The 23,372-nt window shown below is 41.1% G+C and overlaps 1 protein-coding gene across 1 annotated transcript in view; it reads right to left on the reverse strand.

Moving 5' to 3' along the window:
- Positions 1–7,728: 7,728 nt before the first annotated feature.
- The window catches only part of LOC114663521 (NIPA-like protein 2), an 82,598-nt gene continuing 66,954 nt past the window's right edge, over positions 7,729–23,372 (reverse strand). The window contains exons 8-11 of the mRNA XM_028817309.2: positions 19,185–19,273; positions 11,250–11,313; positions 8,803–8,897; positions 7,729–8,070 (exon numbers count right to left, since the gene is read on the reverse strand). Of these exons, the coding sequence (XP_028673142.1) occupies positions 7,973–8,070; positions 8,803–8,897; positions 11,250–11,313; positions 19,185–19,273 (346 nt within the window). The 3' untranslated portion in view covers positions 7,729–7,972. The remainder of the gene's footprint in view (positions 8,071–8,802; positions 8,898–11,249; positions 11,314–19,184; positions 19,274–23,372) is intronic.

Genomic DNA, 23,372 nt, shown 5'->3' on the forward strand with positions numbered 1-23,372 from the left:
AGACGCTCGATATCTTTAAAATAATATTTAGGTTTTACTGTTTACATACATAATTTCAACGAATCTTACCTAATATCTAAGAGAATACAAAGGGTTTATGCTGTATAATTGTGCGTGAAATGTTTATAATAGTGTGGGAGAGTTTATAAGAGCTTAAAATATATAAAAATAACCATATGAACATATGGTTTCTACTTCGCGGATTTTCTTATTTCGCGGGTGGCTCTGGAACGCAACCCCCGCGATGGAGGAGGGATTAGTGTAGCGCTTTTCTCAGTACTCAAAGCGCTATCCACACAGGGAGGAACCAGGAAGCGAACCCACAATCTTCCACAGTCTCCTTACTGCAAAGCAGCAGCACTACCACTGCGCCACCTGTGGGGACAATTTTTAAGCCGCTTCTGTCCAGTGTAGGGTTATGGGGTGTCTGTTTGTTTGACACCCTGCTTTTCACATGTGCAGTGTGGACTGCAGACGAGTTTGGAAGCTGTTGGTCTCTTTAACCCCCTTAAGTGTTGAACCTGAGCGTCCTTGAGCTTGAATTTCTATGTAAACTGGTTAATCCGGAGTCGTACTCTGGGTAACTGATTTAGATGAGATGTGGTGTGTTAAGCAAGGACAATACTCAGGACAGAGTCAACGGCATACTGCAAAAAGTATAACTCTTTCTATGCATTGTGCCTCTCTATGACCGCTCATCAATATTCATGAGTGGGGTGGAGCCTTCAAGGCAGACACAATAAATGTGGAAGTGCGATGCCGTAAAGCAGGTTTTAGAACAAGCGGAAACTGAACTATCAGTTGATTCAAGTGATGAATTGCTTATCAGACGTTGAAACTCGTGCAGACAGCACTGTAGGACTGAACCACCGTGATAGGCCTGGGGAATTCACTCACCTGAAAGGTCATTGTGGTGCAAAAGGCAAAGAGATTGCAATTCAACAGAAGGATAAGTAAGATGTTAGCCCCCATTTACAGTGCAGCAACTGTTAACAGTCGGTTTGGGGATAATATGGATGCCATTAAGCCTTGCACTGTGGTAGTCCACAGTAACACAAGGGGCAGGGTGATGGTGTGGATCAGACACAACAGACATTCTTGCCTCTCGTGCAGAAGTAACAGAAAAAGTATAAGAAAAGTGTGCAAAGAGACAGCTTCTACCGTCCCGATTGTGACATCTGGTCGTACGTTGGAGACGGAGGTCTTCTAAATCTCTCAGTACAGCAGTGGACACTCGCTATTTCTTTCTTGCTGTATTTATGTTGACTGCTTGGCATTTACAGGTTTGCTACGCTGGCTCATGTTTCCGGGTTACTAAACATAATGCTAAGGACGTTAAGGACCTGCTCTTTGTATCACATAACTGAGCAAAAGTGCAGAACGTGTAGTGATGCCACCATTGGCATTTGTGGCAGTTATTGATTTTGTAGTAAACGGTAAGAGCCTTTGTGTCTGCATAGAGAAATAGTACACTTGCATAAAAATCTTAAAAGTGCTGATCACGTGTTTAAGAAAGTTATGACGATCTCTAGAGCACATGCAAGCTTTTCTAATGAGCTCCACAAGGACCCTGTCACTGCACATCCTTGTACTGAGGCTGGCCACAAATTCGAGTGCCTCGGTGGTCTGTCGTTGCTGTGCCATGCTGAAGGGCTAGATGGATGAGCACAATCGACTCTTCTGTGACTCCGTCTCCTTTAGATCTGTAAGTTGTGGTCTTCAAAGCTGCCATTTGTAAGCTGTTTGAATACAAGGCCAGCACACACAAACACGAGCTGACGTAAAGCCTGAGGTGGGAGTAATGAGAAAAGTAATATGGATTGGTGGGTTGTCTACTGGACAGATTTACATTTGAAGAAAGCTGAACGTGGCTTTGACCCACAATGTCTATTCTGTGTGATTAATATGGTGGAGACTGGGCCGTCATCTTGTGTCTGTCGTTTGCTCTGGTATAACTCTGCACTTGTCATATGATGGACGTGGATTATAAGGCTGTTTCACAGGAGCAGGTGAAGACTGGTATCCATGATGTTCCCCTTTTCCAGGGTGATGAGGGCCACCCCCAGTCTGCTAAGCTAATTCAAGAGGGGTGTTGGGAACAAAAACCTACTATGGCTTCTGCCACCACCAGCTCTAAACAACATTGAACCTTTACAGAAGGTGCTGCTGTGCCGAGTGTGAAACAGACTTCCATCTCCTTCCGGTGTAGAATTGGTGATGTTTTTTTTGAGGAAGTTTGTGACTTCCCATTACATACAAATCAGGAATTCTGCTGGAAGGACTGAAGCTCTTCTGGAGCCAGAGGGTGGCCTGAATCTGTTGGGTTTCGACATTGATATACTGCTGGCTGTTTCTGTTATTTTCTCCATCTCCATACCTCACAGATGCTTCAGTTCATCCTCTTGTTGTACAGAAAGTCTTCCCGGTGCCTGAAGACATCACAAGTGTAGACGACGCACGTTCTTGACATGTTAGTCTTTGTGATGCTTTTTAAAAGTGGAAACGTCTGAAATGCACCTCCAGCAAAGGTAAGATGACAAGCCTCTTGGCATTTAATGGATTTTATTATCACCAACATTCAAAAGGGTTTTCACCTGGCAGGTCTTACTATGAGTTGGTCTGGATGCTCACTGGGTTGAGCTGAATGAACAAGTAAAAAGAGAAAAGGACTGACCATGCCTAAAATCAGCCTGTCTGGTTTCACTGGAGTGCTTTATCACCACTTGGCAGCCAGCAGTGACAAGTCTAGGTCACACTTGACATTCAGGAAGACCACCTTGTCATTTCAGTTCAGCCCTGGGATGGGACACCATCTTGTTACACTACACCAGCCCAAACAAGCTGCTCTTAAGTGGCACGTCTGCCAAATTCTAACCAATTTAGTGTAGCAGCTCAGAACATTAATTGAAATACATGAGTCAATATGAATCTGGTTGGAGACAAAAATAAAATTTGAAATGTACAAAATAGATAAGTGGTGGCCCTTGGGCTCTCGCTGCCAGTCAATAATCACCAGAAACAAGGGAACAAGTGGCAGCTGGGAATCCACAGTGATGGTGTTACCCCCCCCCCCCCCATTTATGCTGTATATTAGATATTTAGACTACTTGATATTTCTGTACTTCAAGCACTTTTTATTTCTCAGGCACCAACCAGGCTTGTAAATAAACCACGTGATCAGAAAGAAGCAAAGCTGCGCCCTCTAGTGGCAAAACGGTGATCTACAAGCAGGCTTTGAGAACTCGACTACAGGTGTGGTTTGGGGTCCTTTAAAACTCAACTGTTTAATCTTAAGAGGCTGTTCTATAAGACCTCCACCGGGTGTAGTGCTGTTGTGTGTTTCTGGTCATTCGTTACTTTTGAGCTTCTGCTTTATTAGGCTTTTGTTTCACAACCATATATAAAAAAAACAATCCAGTGAGACAAGTCATTTGCTTTGAAACGTGGCAGATCCTTCTGGGGACTTGTAGACTCCCTAAAATGAAAGCTGCAGTTGCTCTTACAGCTGGTCATATTTTTGTCCCATTTTCCTCAATAGTATTTAGTGTATAAACTACAGAGGACTATTTCACACAAAAGTACATGAATAAATGCATTGTGAAATGTGACAAATAAAAAATAATGTGCAAGCATAAATAATTAAATGTCAGGAAGTGTGTTTTGTTGCTTGTTTCTTTAATTATTCATTTATGTTTTCCAATGATGTCACATGAAATTCAAACTGTCACTTTCAGCCATCAAAGTTGAGAGGGTGGGCTCTAGTGAGTGGCCTGTTGTGATTGGTGCCTCATTTTCAGGCTGATAAATTTTTGTTTTTATGACCTCGTATCCACCACGGACCCCTTCACAGCCGCGTCACTGAGCTTGTCCTTCAACAATAATTTATAGTCAAACGCACTTGCTAGAACACCCCCCCCCCCCCCCCTCACCTTTGATGAGTGAAAATGTCAGTTGTCATTCAATATGCATTTGAGGTTATCTTTGATGTCACTGAAATAAATAAAATTGGGAATTAAATACATAAACTTGCCAACATTTAATTATTTATGCCCCCCCAATTCCATTTTCCCTTATTCCCAGTTTTGCTCTTTCTCTAATGCCGTTTAATGTCCCCCATGATTACTGTGCCATTAAGCTAATCCTAATCGACATGCATTCCTACCAGTAAACGGAGCACTGCTGGGAAACCAAAGCAGCTGGCCAGGTTTATGTTTTAACTTTGGGGACAATGGTCCACTGGGGAGGCTTTGGGGCTCCAAGGGCATGGGTGCAAACTAGCCTTGGCCATGTAGAGTTTGCGTGGTCCAGCTGGTTTCTCTGGGTATTCCTGGTCACACCGATGTGTCCGTACTAAATTGAGTGTGGCATGTGACCTCTGAAGTGGTGTCCAGCTAGGGCTTTGCTTTGCTGGAATAAGCCCAGACTACCATGGAATGACTGGGTCTAAGGCTGTATGAAGCCAAGTTCACCCCACAATTGAGCAGGTCCAGGCAAACCCAAGAGACCCCCGAATGGACAGTTGTCATTCCCCGATACACAGGGCCCACCCTCAAAGTCCTGTTTAATTTGCTTCCAGTGAATCTTTCCACCTTTACTTTGTTTGGCTGTTCACTCTGCTGACTACATGACAGTAAAGCTGACCTGTTTGCCTTCAGTCATTAACTGCTGGCAGGGAGCAAAGTGGCACTGCTGGGGTGTTGTCATGCATCACTGGCTGCTTACAAACCTCGTGTGATGTCACCTAAAACTGTGCTGCCCCCCCCCCCCAAGTCTATCAGGCCCCCAGCAATGGCTCGTTCTCCTTTGGACCAGGCACATGTTTGAAGGTGAGGTTGCCTTGGATATTCACCTCATGCAGAATTGATAGGGAGATGAAGCAGCGTCCTTCCCTGTCTCTAAGTTCAAAGGCTCATATCTTCAATCGTCTCAAACGCTTCCGATTTGTCAAATGATTTGTTTGGAATGGGGCCATCTGAGGGTCCTTAATGAGCTCCCCAGGCTGCACCACCGTGCACTCCATGAATTATGGAGTGATGGGGATTTATAATTCAATGTGAATTCAGAGGAGGTGGGTAGGCAGTGATGCTTTTGTGGTTGTGTATGTGAGTGTAGGCATACAGCCGAATTAATACAAAAAAAAATGGAGGGTCCGCCTGTAGTCGGGTGAATTCCATTAAGTATTCAATGCATCACTGGGCTCTGCTACACTCATATCCATAACTAGGTTATGAAGTATTTTTATTTTTACCTATGTTATATTGCTTGTTTTTCCTTTTATTACACATGATTGCTTTTCACATTCACAATTATGCCTGCATCAGTTATCTGCCAGAGGAACACTGAGAAAGAAATCTCTGGGAAGAAAGAACTATCAAAAAGGCAACAAGTTGCTGTCAAGCACCAAGTGGTTTATTACAGGAAAACAATAGAAGGTGGGCTACCACAGGCAGGGACTTATGATCCTACCACCCTGCTTAATCCTCTCACATTTAAATTGGGACACTTAACTTCTCCAAGGGCCATTGAAACGTGTAAAAGATTAGGGCCAATGCACCAAGGCACCTTAGCCAACACAGAAGGAGGACCCTAAGCACTATGTCAGCATATTGGTCTTCTGGCAGCGCCTGATGTTGACTGCACACTAAATAGCTATTCACAAACCGTACAGGCCAAGTCCAAAATGATTTGTGTTTTGTTGCTGTAGTTAATTGGTCACTTTGCACAGAATGGCCTGGCCGTAGTGCACATCCCGAACCTGAACCTGGTCAACTAGTGTGGCCAGCAGGGAGCATTTGATCCAAGCATAGATTACAAGTCTGTGTAAAGCATTATGTCTGTCATTTCCCATTAAGAAATATAATTTGGTTTTGTGGGCTCAGGACACCACACCAATTGCCAGATTTAGCAAACATAATTGGCTCATGTCAGGACTGTAGTATATGGAATACAGAATTTCATTTAGTGTAGACTTTTGTTTCCAATTAAATTATTTGAATCTGTGCACAAGCTACTTCAACTGTTACTTTGGGGGAAAACAAATATGTTAATTTCTGTTAACTATCCAAAAATAATTTATGTCTACTGAGTCTGTAACAGTAGAGCAACAGCTCCTGTGCTTAAAATGCTTTAAAGACAGGGCCAAAGTTAGTCCAACAGTGAAACTGCCACATAAAAGCAGTATGTACATGTTATATAAATATAAACACAGACAACTCAAGAAAAAAAAACCACACACACACAAACAGAGAGACGGGCGGTTTGGAGGTAAGAAGCAAAGCCTGCTGGCTTTCCATAAACAACAGTTGAGAACGAACAGTCTGACCGTCACACAGGGCCCAGCTAATCAGCTGCATGTCTGCCGACCTACTGAGTTACAGTGGGCACGAGTGGCTGAGGCATCAGTGACTGTAAAGCGCACTCATAACAGCGCAGAACTCTTAACTCCATGTCAGGACCTGCCAGTGCTCTGAGCAGCTGTGTTACATGCCTTATCACTGATTATTATGCACAGATCTCTATGATTACACACGTACAATGTGAGACTACTCAGTGTCAGCTTTAAGTTATTTGTTTATACACATTTAGGGTCTAATATTGTAAAAGAGTTACTCTTTCTCAAATTGGGCAGGATTGATAAAATATTTAGTTGTTTTTGTAAAACTAATTTTGGTAATTCAAGTTTGGGGGTGGGCATGACAAAACTAATGTTTCAAAATTTTGTTCATCTGAGTGAAAAGGAAATAGCAAGAAAGAACACAGACAGCCACATTAACCATTTGCTTGTAGTTAGAACTGACCATGTGGGATTTGGTTGTATTTTTTCCTTTTCAAAAGATCAAATTTTCTTTTTCTTTGGCTGTCAAATTGCTATTGGAGGCCCTCAATTTGTCAAGTTAGCTTAGTGCAGTTACTGCAAAGTGCTTTTTGTGTCCATTTACCCCTTTAAAGATTGGCCAACAAGAGTAAAAGAGCTGCCCATTCCACATTTACTGCAGTTACAAGCAGACTTAAGTGGATTTTTCATGAGAAAAGCAAGGCCACACCAACTGCGGCTCTGAGCTGCTTCACAGTGGTTGCTGCTTGGCGCGGCCTTTAGGGTTTTCTCTTTTTCTTCTCTATTGTGTCAGGACTGTGCTGCTGAACTGGAGTTCTAAACGCCTGCACACACAAGAGCTGCAGCTGTGCATCCAACTCCTTACTAGAACATTTCAGCTACAGGCCAGTTCTTCAGGATTCCCCAACATGCCCCAGCCATGGTATTTCTTTAAAGAATTCTTTTTAAAACTCCCATTTGTTTTCAGTGATATTATATTACTGCTGTTATTCTACATCTTTAATTGTATTTTCCATTTTTAAGCTGTGAATGCTGCTCTGCTTTTGGACCATCAGACAGATAAAGCAGCACTGACCTCAGTATGTCTGATGTAAAACTGCCACTCTCTTCACACACAATCATTTATACTCCAGTGGAGAAATGCTGACCTCTATGGAAGAATACAGTTGAACAAACCAAATTCAGGACATGGGCTTCATGTAGCAGCAGCTTTTTAAACAAAAGATTTCCTCCTGCAAAATGTTTCTACTTTCACCAAAAGGTGGCAGCATTGCAGAGGTTTCTGGTGCCACCGCCACACAGTGTACAATACAATATGTCTGCTCGACAGGACTGGTCAGATTCTTATTTCGTATTCAGTTCACTAGACATTTTCTCCCCAAAAAAAAAATACGTCACCAACCTTTACCATTTAATCTTTCAGATCATAATCATAGCTATAATGAGGTTTAAATAATCTTACAGTATACTGATAAAATATTAACCAAAGGCATATTTCCTCTTCTAAAATTGTCTCCTGAGATGCTGTTCAGACGCCACATTTATGTTTAATGTTCAAGTTCTGTGACTTGACTCAGTTGTGCACTTTTACAGCAAACCAACCAGATGAACAAGACGATGAAGAGTTCAAGTTAGCTCTTATGTGAAAGCTTTGGGTCCTTCATCATCTTCTGCATTAACTGAGCCATATGAAGCACTGCTTGTATCCGGTTGTATTTTATCTGTTGACTTCTTTCCTGTAAAAGTAAAGTATAAATGGAGCTCAGATTGAGAACAGCCTTTTTGACCATGCTGTTCAGTTTTCTACAATTTAACATATAATATTGATTCCAGCGTGAAATGTTTGAAGGATATTTTTTAACTGTATATATTAATATACAAGGATATTAAGTTAACTGTATGACAAATGATCACATGTCTGAAAGATGTGTGTTAGTTAAACTGGTCTCTGTAAATTGGATTGAGATAATGAAGGGTGTGTGTGTATAAACAACATTTGCTGGCAGCCAGTAGTATCAGGCGGATTCCTCCATGAGCCTGATGGCTGTGGCTCCCCTGGCTCTGTAAAGGTATGGATGCACTATCTAGCCGAATGCAATATCTTAGCAAAGTATGATGAAAACGGTAGATTACAAGTGAATATCATTCTGCTGATTTCCACTTATAAGCAGTGTGTAGACCTTCTGTACTTCACCCCTACCACCAAACTGTATTCTGGCTGATGTGCATTTCAGCTCATTTAAATCTGTTGGGAGCACAAAACAATCACAAGAGGTATACTGTAGACAAGATAAATAATAACAAAAACAGAACAGGGGTTTACATGATAATGAGCATGATAAAGCATTTCAAAACTGTTGCATACATATTTATCATATTATTGTACATACAGTACTTGAAATAATAAAATCTACACATAAAATTGTAATACTAAAACATGCATGTAGACTGAAACACGTAGTACTCACCAGGAATTTGGCCAAGATCTATGAAGGGTATCTCAGAGGTTTTTTCTTCTCTGTTTTTGGCAATTAAAAAGACTCCAAGGAAGGACAGAAGGCACCTGAGCAAAGAGGGGTTTATAAATAAACAAGTGATTTCATTGGGAAGTAAGTTAAAATATATTTATAAAGTACCTATCGCAGACAGAAGTCACAAAGCACTGAACAATAAAACAGATTTGAAAGAAATATCAAAAACATAAAGAACATAGAATATGAAAACACAAAACATAGAATAAAATTAAATATCAAAAAACAAAATACAAAACAAGGTTACCCAGATACCTGTCTGAACAGATGTGTTTTAAGATGACACTTACAGTTCAATAGATTCTGCTAATCTCAATGACAGTAGAAGACTGTTCCATAACCTTGGAGTAATTGCTTGCAATGCGCTATTCCTACATGTCTTTAATGTGGTTCAAGGAACCGAAAAGAGATCTAAATGAGAAGATCTAAGAGCACAATCCAAGGTGTACTGTTGGAGGAGGTTTGTAATATATTGGGGAGCTTGACCATGCAGAGCTCCGTAAGTAAGAATCAGAATTTTGAATTGGATCCTAAATTCCACTAGGATCCAATGTAGAGTGTAAAATTGGGGAAATGTTGGTCCATTTGTGTGAGTGTGCTGAAAGTCTGGGAGCTGCATTTGGACAATTTGAAGACAAGACAAACCAGCTTTACTTGGGTAAAGAAGGAATTGTAATAATCCAGATGGGTTGAGATGAAAGCATGGATCAGCATTTCCATTCCAGCCATGGTAACAACAGATCTCAGATTGGATAAGTTTCTTAAATGGAAAAAACAACAATGACAGACACCTGACGTGCATCAAAATTCTGAGACTGATTAAATATGACACCTAGATTATGTAGGGATATATGACAAGAAGCGGATATGGTGGAAAGTTTTAGAGAAATTGCTGGGTGCAGATCTAGAGGGGCAAAGATTAAAACCTTGGTTTCTGAGTATGTAACTTTAACTAATTGGCAAGTAGGCAATTATTGACCTCCTTTAAAAAGTTGACCAAAGAAGACAACTTGTGTAGTTCTTTTGGTTTAAAACAGCACTAAAGGTGAATATTGTCATCATAAAAATGGTGGGATATACCATTAAAAGAACTGATCATTTGTGCTAGAGGAAGCATATACAGTGAAAACAAGATGGGTCCGTAGACAGATCCTTGGGGCTCCCCACAAATCAGAGAAGCAGAAGTATACTCGCCTACAGAGATGGAGAACCTCTTATCAGATAAACCCAAGGTAAACCAAGCCAAGCCTGAACCAGTGATACCCACAGAGTGATTTAACCTTGCTACGGTCTTATGATCAACCATGTCAAAGGCTGAACTAAGATCAAGCAGTACTAACACTGAACATTCGCCTGTGTCTGCAACCATTAATAAATCGTTTGTCACTTCAAGGAGAGCAGTTTCTGTGAGTGATGTTTTCAAAAGCCTGACTGGAAGGGATCTACAAGCTTATGTTTTTCAAGGAAAATGACAAGCTGTTGCTCAACAACATTTTCTAAAATTTTTGAGAGAAATGGAAATTTAGGAATGGGCCTGTAATTTTTGAGAACGGATCAATCAAGAGTAGGTATTTTCAGCAATGGATGAACAATGCCATGTTTAAAATAGCAAGGGACACAGCTAGAGTGCAAAGATCAATTAATTACTGATACCAGGCTGGGACCAATAGAGTCAAGAAGAGTATTAGCATCTGTAATAGTCAGTATAAATATCTGTCAGTTGAAGACTGTTGATTTCTGCTTTTTTAATTATTTTTTTTAAATTGACATTTGTTTGTGCTGAGTGATCTCTGATTTGCTTTCTGTAGCAGATTTCAAGGGAAAATGTACCAAAGTGAGGTATAAGTTTAACAATTACCCATATTCTTCCAGTGAAGACAACACTGCCGTCATAGCCCTCAGGTCCCCACAACCCTTAACTAAGAAGGTCAGAAAACGGTTTGCTAGGCAGACATTGCCTGAGCTAATAATTCTGTCTAAAACAGAAGCTGCTACACTAACATGTAGGCACATGGCATACAGAAGGAGCAGGGAAAGCAGACTATAGGAAACAATTGTAACAGAATGACAAAAGATGAGAAAAAAAAAAATAAAAACAGGCTTGTATTTTTAATCAATACTTTACTCCTTTAGTTCACAAGTATAGCATCTTGAAAAATGGTTGAGAGTTGGCCCAGCCTACACCTTATTACATGGTTATTTATTTCTCAGAATACACTTCTTAAACTAAACCTGCCAAGAAAAGAAAATGCAATGAAGATATCAAGTTATTTTGGGGACAAGACAGATCTTTCAAATGATAATGAACTTTAATTTACAATTTATGTAAACTTTGAAAAAATGCAAGCTGATCTTAGATGCAGTTATATTTAAAACATACTTACCCAAAAAGAAACATGAAAATATTAAGGAAAGCTACACCTTGAAATTCCTGGTAAAAAATAACACCTGAAATGGAGGAAGCAAATTTTAGTAGAGGTGATGCACTTCCAAATTACCACTATAATATGCTGAACAATAAACACTGATTTATTAGCAAGAGGACAGCTAGTGATTTTAAGAGAGTGGACAAGGGTCAAATAAATGTCCACCACTCCATAGCACTGATGCTCTGCTTTACTCATTTCTCTGGAATCACAGCCACTTGTACAGCAGGGATGCTCAACACAGTCCTGGCACAGCTACTGTAGAGGATCTAACACTGACCTGGCAGAAACCAAGCTGGTTAGTGTACTTGTGGTATTAAACATTCATACAATACTTATGTTTTGACACATTAAATTATTATGAACATTTTTGTTATTTTGGTCTAAACTACAAATTAAAAACATTTAGCAAAAGCAGGCTTAACAAGCAGGCTCTTCTGCATAGATAATCATTTGTGACAGCATCAGTTTCACTTATTTCAAACATTACCTTTTAAAAAAATATTTATGCTAAAAACAAGTACTGTATATATAAGAAAAGGGGGAACACAGTTTTGTGAAAGAAACACGTTAATTACATCCCTTTAAGGAAATGCCTTTTAGAAACTAGAAAATTTAAATACTCCCTTTAGTAAAAGATCAATTCTAGTGAGAATGTATACACGGCCGGAGTAGAGTAGCCCTTAAATAAAGCAGTCACACGGCACAGGAGAGTAACCTTGCATAATTCAGGCAATGGCAATTAAATTTCCTATGCAAATTAGCCTAAACAGAAAATTAAACATTCCAAAATTATCTTCTGAACCAAAGTTAAAGCTACAGATGTTTCTAGTCTGTATTTAAAGGAAAACCAGGCTAACATTTCTGTAATTGGGATGTGTTTTTAGCAAAACCATTTGGTGTGTTAAGACCACAGCAGCACATTATAATTTGACTTGGGATTTAAAAAAAAGACTCTGAAATGGAAGCAGCAGAACAGAACACAGATGATAGATAGAAGGAAAAAAACTCAAAGCATTTTAAAGCAAGCTTTAAGTCCAAGGTGTTGCAATAAATAAAAACAAGTTGACAGCTTGACATGAACCAGCTGTTTAAATCCAAGTCCTCAGAATCTTTAGCATTTTAATGAGGTTACTTAGCAGCACAGTTTTAAAATGCCATTACATGTCCAGGTCTGTACACTAATTATATACACTGAGTAGCTCAGCATGGCACTGCAGTTCGCCAGCACGTGCAGGTGACACATTCAGCCATTATTTTTCATGAAAGGGGGCATTCATAGAAATCACACAACATACAGTCACATGTAAAAGTTTGGGAACCCCTCTTAATTCTTTGGGTTTTTGTTTATCATTGGCTGAGCTTTCAAAGTAGCATCTTCCTTTTAATATATGACATGCCTTATGGAAACAATAGTGTTTCAGCAGTGACATTACGTTTATTGGATTACACAGAAAATATGCAATATGCATCATAACAAAATTAGACAGTTGCATAAATTTTGGCACCCCAACAGAGATATTACATCAATACTTAGTTGAGCCTCCTTTTGCAAATATAACAGCCTCTAGACGCCTCTTATAGCCTTTGATGAGTGTCTGGATTCTGGATGGAGGTATTTTTGACCATTCATCCATACAAAATCTCTCCAGTTTAGTTCAATTTGATGGCTGCCGGGCATGGACAGCCTGCTTCAAATCATCCCATAGATTTTCAATGATATTCAAGTCAGGGGACTGTGACGGCCATTCCAGAACATTGTACTTCTCCCTCTGCATGAATGCCTTTGTAGATTTTGAACTGCGTTTTGGGTCATTGTCTTGTTGGAATATCCAACCCCTGCGTAACTTCAACTTTGTGACTGATGTTTGAACATTATCCTGAAGAATTTGTTGATACTGGGTTGAATTCATCTGAGCCTCGACTTTAACAAGGGCCCCAGTCCCTGAACTAGTCACACAGCCCCACAGCATGATGGAACCTCCACCAAATTTGACAGTAGGTAGCAGGTGTTTTTCTTGGAATGCAGTGCTCTTCTTCCGCCATGCAAAGCGTTTTTTGTTATGACCAAATAACTCCATTTTTGTCTCATCAGTCCAACGCACTTTGTTCCAAAATGAATCTGGCTTGTCTAAATGAGCATTTGCATACAACAAGTGACTCTGTTTGTGGCGTGTGTGCAGAAAGGGCTTCTTTCTCATCACCCTGCCATACAGATGCTCTTTGTGCAAATTGTGCTGAATTGTAGAACAATGTACAGATACACCATCTGCAGCAAGATGTTCTTGCAGGTCTTTGGAGGTGATCTGTGGATTGTCTGTAACCATTCTCACAATCCTGCGCATACGCCGCTCCTGTATTTTTCTTGGCCTGCCAGACCTGCTGGGTTTAACAGCATCTGTGCCTGGCCTTCCATTTCCTGATTACATTCCTTACAGTTGAAACTGACAATTTAAACCTCTGAGGTAGCTTTTTGTAGCCTTCCCCTAAACCAGGAGACTGAACCATCTTTATTTTCAGATCTTTTGAGAGTTGCTTTGAGGATCCCATGCTGTCACTCTTCAGAGGAGAGTCAAAGGGAAGCACAACTTGCAATTGACCACCTTAAATACCATTTCTCATGATTGGACACGCCTGTCTATGAAGTTCAAGGCTTAATGAGCTAATCCAACCAATTTGGTGTTGCAAGTAATCAGCATTGAGCAGTGACAGGCATTCAAATCAGCAAAATTACAAGGGGACTCAAATTTTTGCACAGCCAGTTTTTCACATTTGATTTAATTTCATACAACTAAATACTGCTTCACTAAAAATTTCTGTTTGGAAAACACCCCAGTACTCAGATGTTCCTAGGAAATGAAAGACATACCACTGTTATCTTTTTTGCTGAAAGTAGAGTCAATTCTTATGCAGGCTGAGAGGGGTTCCCAAACTTTTTCATATGACTGTAAATTAAGCTGCGATGAATTCCATTCTTTTTGTACAAACTACAATTACTTTTAAATGACTGGATACCCTAGCAAGACCCTGTGATCATGTAGACTGTACTGGCCAGTTTTAAGTCAATATGACTTCTGGACAACCCAAATGTACTACTACAACAAGGATGTCACATGACAAACAAAAATTTCAGTTGGCTTTCTACTGATCAAAATGAGAGATCATTAGTCACATACTTGTGGCACGGTGGCGCAGTGGGTAGTGGGTAGGGTTAGGAGACCCGGGTTCGCTTCCCAGGTCCTCCCTGCGTGGAGTTTGCATGTTCTCCGTGTCTGCGTGGGTTTCCTCTGGGTACTCCGGTTTCCTCCCACAGTCCAAAGACATGCAGGTTAGGTGCATTGGCGATTCTAAATTGTCCCGTGTGTGTGTGCGTGCGCCAGGGGTATGTTTCCTGCCTTGCGCCTTGTGCCTTGTGTTGGCTGGGATTGGCTCCAGCAGACCCCCCCGTGACCCTGTAGTTAGGATATAGCGGGTTGGATAATGAATGGATAGTCACATACACTATTATCAATGGACTCACTGCAGAGGCCTGTAGACATTACAACAAGCAATAAGAAGTCTCAATTTGTGTAAGCTGCCTCAATTCAGGGCACCCCTTGGGTCGGTTGATGTGGCCTGCACAACTTCAAGTCCTTCTGATTATTTTTTGGTGACGACACATATTGATTTTCTTTTTATCGTAAGGGTGTAATTTACTGTGCAAAATTATCCAAAAATGGCTTAAAAATTAGGATTTTTGTGTGTCTAGAAGGGCCAAAAATTGGCATGGTGGAATACTCCAAAAACCTTGACATCTTACATAACTAGACATGAAAAGTGGAATGATACAGTGCCCTCCACAATGCTTGGGATAAAAACACATTTTTCCTTGATTTACCCCTGTGCTCCACGGTTTAAATTTACAAATCTGACACATCCATATCTACCTCCTGAAGACTGTTACTGATCTGTCAGACAGGCGTTTGGTGCTTTTTCTTTACCATAATGAGGATTCTTCTGTCATCATTGATGGACATCTTTCTTGGCCTATCAGTCCCTTTACAATTATTTAGGGCATCCTAAGGTTTACCAATGTCTCCAAAGTTTTTATACTTACTTTCCGGCTTCAAACTGCTTCTTTGCCTTTCATTGGCACAGCGCTTGTCCTCATGTTGAACAACGGCAACTACAGACTCCAAAGGGTAGAAGCAAGCTGAGGTATCTTATGAAGCCATGAAAACCACCTGAGGAATCACAAACACCTGGGACACCAATTGTCCCAAACATGGTGTCCTGAAATGGGGGGACCATGTAGTAAAAGCGTGACCAAAATGTATGCAAATCCCTTTAAATGAAAGTCTGCAATGTGCACTTTAAAATTACAAACCAAACAATTCAGATGTGATTAAACTTTGGAGCAGAGGGGTAAATCACGGACAAAAGTGTCTTTGTCCCAAACATTATGGAGAGCACTATATATCATATATGAGGGTTTTCTCATACTGGTGAGTTAGGATGTTTGAAAACACTTCCCTGTGAAATCAGAATGTCTTTTGTCAGGTCTACTGGTTTCCTTTAAGGACTTCTTTTACCAACATATTGTAATTAAATTGCTGAATTATGTTCGTATTTATTTGCATCCAAACAAAGAATGGAGTCCAAACCTATCAGTGCTTTACATTTGCTGCTGGGCTATACTTTAGGTTTTTGTGATCCATAATGAGATAACTATATATTCACATGATAGATTACAATTTCAAAGTACAGGTACACCATTTTAATATTGTGGAATATTGCCGGCCGTTCATCCCGGCCAATACCCCCAAGCCGCCAGGTGGAGCCCTGCCTGCAACATAGAGGTGCCCCGAGTTCCAGCAGGGCATCATGGACAGTGGAGTTTTTCATCACAGCCATGTTGGATACCATGGGAACCTCCAGGGGATGCTGCAGGAAGGCCCAGAGACTTTTGTTTCACCTATAACCCGGAAGTGCGTCTTAGTCACGGCGACGGAGCGAATGAAACACTTCCGGGTTGAAAAAAAGGAGCTTTTATCTGACCCGGAAGTGTTCACGGTCACATGGACAGAGAGAGAGAGGCGAAACACTTCTGGGTCAAGGACTATAAAAGGACTGTGGGTAATCCCAGACGTTGAGCTGAGCTGGGTGGAAGGGTGGTAATGCGTCTGGGAGTGGAGGATTAGTTATTGTGTAGTTTAGGAGTATTGTGGAGAGAAGGGTGCTTTGTGCACTTATTTATAATAATAAATATTCATTTTGGACTTTTATCTGGTGTCTGATTTCTGGTCTGAGGGTTCGAGGGGTCGACAAGGCCTCTATCTATCACAGTGGCGTAGTCTCGGCAGGATTCTCTGGCCGTCAGTTTGGCAGAGGACCCGAATTTAAAAAAATGTCTGTGGACAGAGAACCCCAAGAAGACAGCGTCAGGACACGCAGAGAAAAATCGCCAAACTCAACAGGTAGTGCTGCAATATAATAAGCCTTATTGTACGTCGGTCCATAATGGGGAAGAAATCTGGGAAAAAGAATGGAATTACCAAAAAGGAGCAGACCCTAGATGATGCCGCGCGTCTATAGATATTCCTGACGGGAAGCGAAGAAGACAGGGCCGCGATTGACGCCGAGAGGACAGCGGGAGGGCTGTCGAACTTCGGACGCACAGGACAACCTCTATGATCTAAGAGGACATAATCGGAGTCCGGAGGTATGTGCTGAAAAAACGTCTGATGCGCCGGGACCTTACTTATTTGTCAGAGGCCTGTCTTCTTGATTCTGACAATGAGTCGGAAACATACTTCCCACCTGAGCAAGATGGCCACGATGACGAGGAGTCTAGCCGATTTAGGAGTCTGAAATTTGGAAACCTATTCGACGAGAATAGTCACGTGGACTATCCCGGAGCAGGCTGGGGAAACCTAAAGGACTACAAACGAACACATGACCATGACGGTTTCCTTCCATTCGTCGAAGCAGGACACGTGATATCTCCCGAAGGATTGTGGGAAGGAGAAGGTCAACGTTGTCCCGTAGGTGAGGTCGCCGTTTCCCCAATGGAACCGAGCTCCCAGAAAGGGAAGGGGGAGGCAAACGAAGCAGCGCTAGCCATAAATAAAGGTATAGAAGGACGGGATATGACTGAACGGTCCGCCATTAAATTAGAAAAGGCGGATCGCATTCGGCCGGTAGCGACGCCCCGGCCCTCTAAAATGCGAGACTCCAATTCCCAAGAGCCTCCACGAAGTCCGTCAGAGCACGTGCCGGCAGCGGACGTGCTCATTGGCTCCCGGCCAGTAGGTAAGGAGAAGGTGGAAGTTAACTTGCCTCCGGCCGAATTAAATAACTTTATGGACGTGCGGGTACTCGAAAAGCTAATCGAGCCCATACGTAGTTTCTTACAGACGCTGACGACGATTCAGAAGATCGTCGGGGAACTGGGAGAGACGGCCGAAGCACCCATCCGGAAAGTGGATGAATTCCTGCGGCGTATAGGACGACAACCTCCCGTCTTATATGATTTGGCGGTACAGGTGGGTAATGCTGGTACCGTACATTATAAAGGGACACAGTGTGATCCAGGCCCGCGATTAATAAGTAGCAGGTGCCAAGTCACTGCGAACCCAACAAGGGAATGTGGTACGATGACAGAAGGTGCGGTGGAAGCGCCGATTGAACCAGAGCAGCTGAAAAGTGCTGTCTCTCGGAGCGATGCAATGCTGAAGACGCCGCCTCTGATTAGCTTAAGATCAAAGGGCGTGCAGAAAGCAAAAGGGCTCTCTTCCTCTAATAGAGAGACCCAAACTGTGCACATACCCCAGAGTAAGCAGGAGATCCCAAAAATAAAATGCGGGTCTCCTGACAAATTAGTAATGAGAACTGAGAGCTCAACTGCGGCTGTGGAACCCACCTCGGTGGACAAAGGGGCGGAGCGGAAATTTCCTGAATGTTTTCAGTCTCGCAGAGGGAGACCAGTAGGATAACGGCGGCTGTGTTACGAATGCCGCCGACCAGGCCACGTATGGCGAAGTTGTCCTCGAAGGACAGGAGATCAGAGGTCCTTTTTATATAATATTCCTCCAAGATTCTCCCGGGAGTTTTCTGGACGTCGCCAAGGCCCGACCAATACCTCCTCCTGGAGGAAGACCTCCCTCGCGGGGCTGGCTGTTCCGAATTACAATTCTTCACTGGGGGTGGGGGTGGGGAGGGGAGTATTGTGGAATATGGCCGGCCGTTCATCCTGGCCAATACCCCCAAGCCACCAGGTGGAGCCCTGCCTGCAACATAGAGGTGCCCCGAGTTCCAGCAGGGCATCATGGACAGTGGAGTTTTTCATCACAGCCCTGCTGGATACCATGGGAACCTCCAGGGGACGCTGCAGGAAGGCCCAGAGACTTTTGTTTCACCTATAACCCGGAAGTGCGTCTTAGTCACGGCGACAGAGCGAATGAAACACTTCTGGGTTGAAGAAAAGGAGCTTTTATCTGACCCAGAAGTGTTCACGGTCACATGGACAGAGAGAGGCGAAACACTTCCGGGTCAAGGACTATAAAAGGACTGTGGGAAATCCCAGACGTTGAGCTGAGCTGGGTGGAAGGTAGTTATTGTATAGTTTATGAGTATTGTGGAGAGAAGGGTGCTTTGTGCACTTATTTATAATAATAAATATTCATTTTGGACTTTTATCTGGTGTCTGACGTCTGGTCTGAGGGTTCAAGGGGTCGACAGGGCCTCTATCTATCACAATATTTACAATATGCATGAACAAAATTATTCCTGATTCACAAGGCAGAGTGAAGAATACAACATTCCACAACATTTAATCAATTTTAGGAGAATGTTATTCTAGAGAAAAATCAGAGTCTGGGTGGGAATGGAGAAGGAAACGAACTTGAAACTTACCTGCAAATATTGCACTTGCTGTAAAGAACACAAAATTGATTGGCACCACTTCTGTTGCTTTAAACAGTCTCATGGCTTGGTTCAAAAATCTAAAAACAGTTTAACAAAACAGAGAAAAGACAACAAATACATTTAGTAACAGGGTCTCTACATTGTCTCAGTGATTAAATGCAAGCACATATTTATCTTTTCTGGAAATCTGCACAAGCACTCATGTGCCTAGATAAATGTAAGCTTGTACTGCACTTCATGAGCTGTTATCACATTTGCATGGCACTGACTCAGGCCAAAGCACCTTTAAATTCAGTTTAAAAAGGTGCAACTGAGATCTTGCATTGCATGCCTGCGAGACAGAACAAGATTAAAGGGTTTTATATATAGCGTATGTATAACCATTATTTAAGTGTGTTGACCTCTCTGTCTTACTACTTTTTATCTAAGAAAACCATAGCTGAAGATTAACAATAATGTCAACTTTACTATGTTAGAACAATACTACCGTAAACAATTGCAAAAGATACAAATTAATCTGCTTACTAAAAATACCATCATAAAATAAAGCGACCACATGAGTGGGTTAGGAATCCAGTAATACTTCTCCCAGTTTGTGCTTGTCTAGAGCTTACGATACATTTATTTTTTTGATATCTGTTGTACAAACCTAGGACTTATCGGTTCATTTAGTGGGCTCACAATGTTTTTCTTTTATTATAATTATTTTGTGTTTATTTTTGTACACTTGGATTTTTTCCATTTTCCCTTTTTTATTATACATTATTTGAAGGAAATTATTCTGTATCGTTTGATATGTTTTATAGGCACCTATCTTTCAGTTCAGTTCAGTAATCTTTCAGTTGTTTCTTTTTTGTAGTGTTTGTAATGTTTTGTTGTAAAGACATGTAGGATAATCAAAAGTTGCTAATATTTGATAAACTTAATGGGAACCTTAATAATAATAATAATTCATTACATTTATATAGCGTTTTTCTCAGTACTCAAAGCGCTATCCACACAGGGAGGAACCGGGAAGCGAACCCACAGTCTCCTTACTGCAAAGCAGCAGCACTACCACTGTGCCACCTGTGAGGACTAACCTTGTATATGTGTTGATTGTGGATTGATATCACCATTACATATCTCTCTATTATAAAAGAAAATCTTGAGACAAGACTATTGCCAAGAGATTTTTTCAAGTCCCACCCTCCTCTCAACCATTTTTCAACCACACCCACAGTCCTCTCACCTCTCATTCATGTGAATGCTTTTGCCTGTGCTCTCAGCTCCTATACATTTTTACATTTTCCTCACTTTAAGATCCCAATAAAAGAAGCCTTATTATGTCCAAATCTTACTGAAGAATTTCATCCCGAAGGGTTATCAACAGAAGAAATTAATATACGGGCAATCCTAACACTGAGAAACGATGAAGTCAAACGAATTAATGCGAAAATTGTCGATTGGTTACACAGCAAATTGGTTAAATGTGTATCAATAGACTATGCAATAGACCAACAGTTGGTGGTGATGGTGCGGAAGATGAAAACATCAACTTACAATATCCCGTAGAATATCTACAACCTTTAACACCATCCAGTCTTCCACCGGCCGAATTACTGTTGAAAGAAGGATGTATTGTAATGTTATTGCATAATTTACGCTTGAGTGATGGGCTATGCAATAGGACAAGATTAGTTGTATTCAAAATTGGTCGAATAATTCTAACATGTAAAATTTTAACAGGTGACAAGCATACAGTTAGGTCCATAAATATTTGGACAGAGACAACTTTTTTCTAATTTTGGTTCTGTACATTACCACAATGAATTTTAAATGAAACAACTCAGATGCAGTTGAAGTGCAGACTTTCAGCTTTAATTCAGTGGGGTGAACAAAACGATTGGATAAAAATGTGAGGGAACTAAAGCATTTTTTATAACACAATCCCTTCTCTGTCCAAATATTTATGGAGCTAACTGTAGCCCCCTAGTTTCTTATTATAATTCTTTTAGAGTTTTGAGGTATGTTTCTTTGCCTTATGTATAATAGTTTCTTCTCATGTTAAAATTATTCTACCTTTATAATAAATAAAATGCATATAGTTAAATTATATTCTGTTGATAGATTAAGGTTCTGTACTCAGTGATTGATTGATGCTTTATAATTTTTAATTGCTTAGTATATATGATTAATAATAATAATACTACATTTTATTTGTATAGCGCCTTTCCCATGCTCAAGGCAATTCACAGAGTTTAAGAAAGAATGGCAGGGTATACAGTATACAATAAACCCTCGTTTATCATGGTTAATCCGTTCCAGACTCCACTGCGATAAATGAATTTCCGCAAAGTAGGATTCTTTTTTTATAAATCGAATATTGTCGCAGTTAGAGCAGAGAAAACCTGTTTACGGCCTTCTAAATACATTTTTTTAACATTATTAGAGCCCTCTAGATATGAAATAACACCCTTTAGTCAAAAATTTAAACTGTGCTCCATGACAAGACAGAGATGACAGTTCCGTCTCACAATTAAAAGAATGCAAACATATCTTCCTCTTCAAAGGAGTGCGCGTCAGGAGCAGAGAATGTCAGAGAGAGAGTGAGAGAGAGAGAAAAGCAAACAATCAAAAATCAATAGGGCTGTTCGGGCTTTTAAGTATGCGAAGCACCGCTGGACAAAGCAGCTGCAAGGAAGGGAGCAATGTGAAGGTAGTCTTTCAGCATTTTTTAAGAGGAGCGTCCGTATCCTCTAGGCCAGTGTGCGAACAGCCCCTCTGCTCACACCCCCTCTGTCAGGAGCAGAGAATGTCAGAGAGAGTGAGAGAGACGGAGAAAAGCAAACAATCAAAAATCAATACGTGCTGTTCGGGCTTTCGAGTATGCGAAGCACCACGTGGGAAGCATATCGTATATCATTGAGGAGTTTTATTTAATACATAATTCGTGCTCTGATTGGGTAGCTTCTCAGCCATCTGCCAATAGCGTCCCTTGTATGAAATCAACTAGGCAAACCAACTGAGGAAGCATGTACCAGAAATTAAAAGACCCATTGTCCGCAGAAATCCGCGAACCAGCAAAAAATCAGTGATATATATTTAGATATAATTACATTTAAAATCCGTGATGGAGTGAAGCCGCGAAAGTCAAAGCGCGATATAGTGAGGGATCACTGTATAGCATTGTACTATACCAGATAAATAAATGAAGAGTAAGATGGTAAAGTCAGAGAAAAGCCTAACAGACAACATAATTGATGGTCTAGCACAGTGGTCCCCAACCTTTTTGACAGCAAGGACCACTTTACTAAAAGCCAATTTTTTCCAGGGATTTGGGGTGGGGTGGGGTGGGGGGTGTTGTTGGAAGTGGTGTTGGATGGGGAGGGTTGAGGATTCGGGGCGGGTTTGTAGGGCAGTTTTATACACAATTTACATTACATTATTATTAAGTTATTAAGCAGTTTGCATACATTTGCAACCTGATATTTTTCTTCTTTTTTTGCATGTAACAAAGACATATGCATTGCATTTGTCATTCCAACAGACTGCACATCACAAACATTAACACTGTTATTGTTTTTTCGTGTCTGCCGTTTCTATAGGAGGGTGACAATCAGTTAAATTCCAATGGATGTTTTTCAAATGTTGACAAGCAATAAGCAAAAGATAAAACTGAAAATCACAGAAAACGAAAACAGCAAAAAAAAAACAGTATGAGGAAAGTTCGAAGAAAGACATTTTTTTTATAACGTTTCTGTTTGGGGATCGTTATGCAAATGTGCACAACTGAGCTGCGACCATAGATCTAACTGCTCTGTGGATGATTCATTCAAGCATTTCAAGGTCACTTCGTTGTAATGAAAGTATTTGCTGAATGTACTTCGTAGTAACGAGATTTCTATACTCGTGTCATATGGGGAAACTGTCGGGACCATAAAAATACTCTGCGCCGTTGCAAAGTCCTGCCAAGCGTTCTGAAAAGTCTGAGCAAGTCTCCGTTGCCAGCAGTTCTCTCGCGGACCGGCTGTCAGACCGGGGGTTAGGGACCCCTGTTCTAGCACACACACACACACACAGGTTACATGAGCATCTTGACATAGAGGTAAACTGAGAGAAGGGTAATAAAGTAAGGTAGAGATAAAAGCCTTCCTGAACAGATGAGTTTTGAGTTGTTTTTTTAAAAGAATTCAT

This window comes from Erpetoichthys calabaricus, chromosome 13 (assembly GCF_900747795.2).
Source record: "Erpetoichthys calabaricus chromosome 13, fErpCal1.3, whole genome shotgun sequence".
In the NCBI taxonomy this organism is placed as follows: domain Eukaryota; kingdom Metazoa; phylum Chordata; class Cladistia; order Polypteriformes; family Polypteridae; genus Erpetoichthys; species Erpetoichthys calabaricus.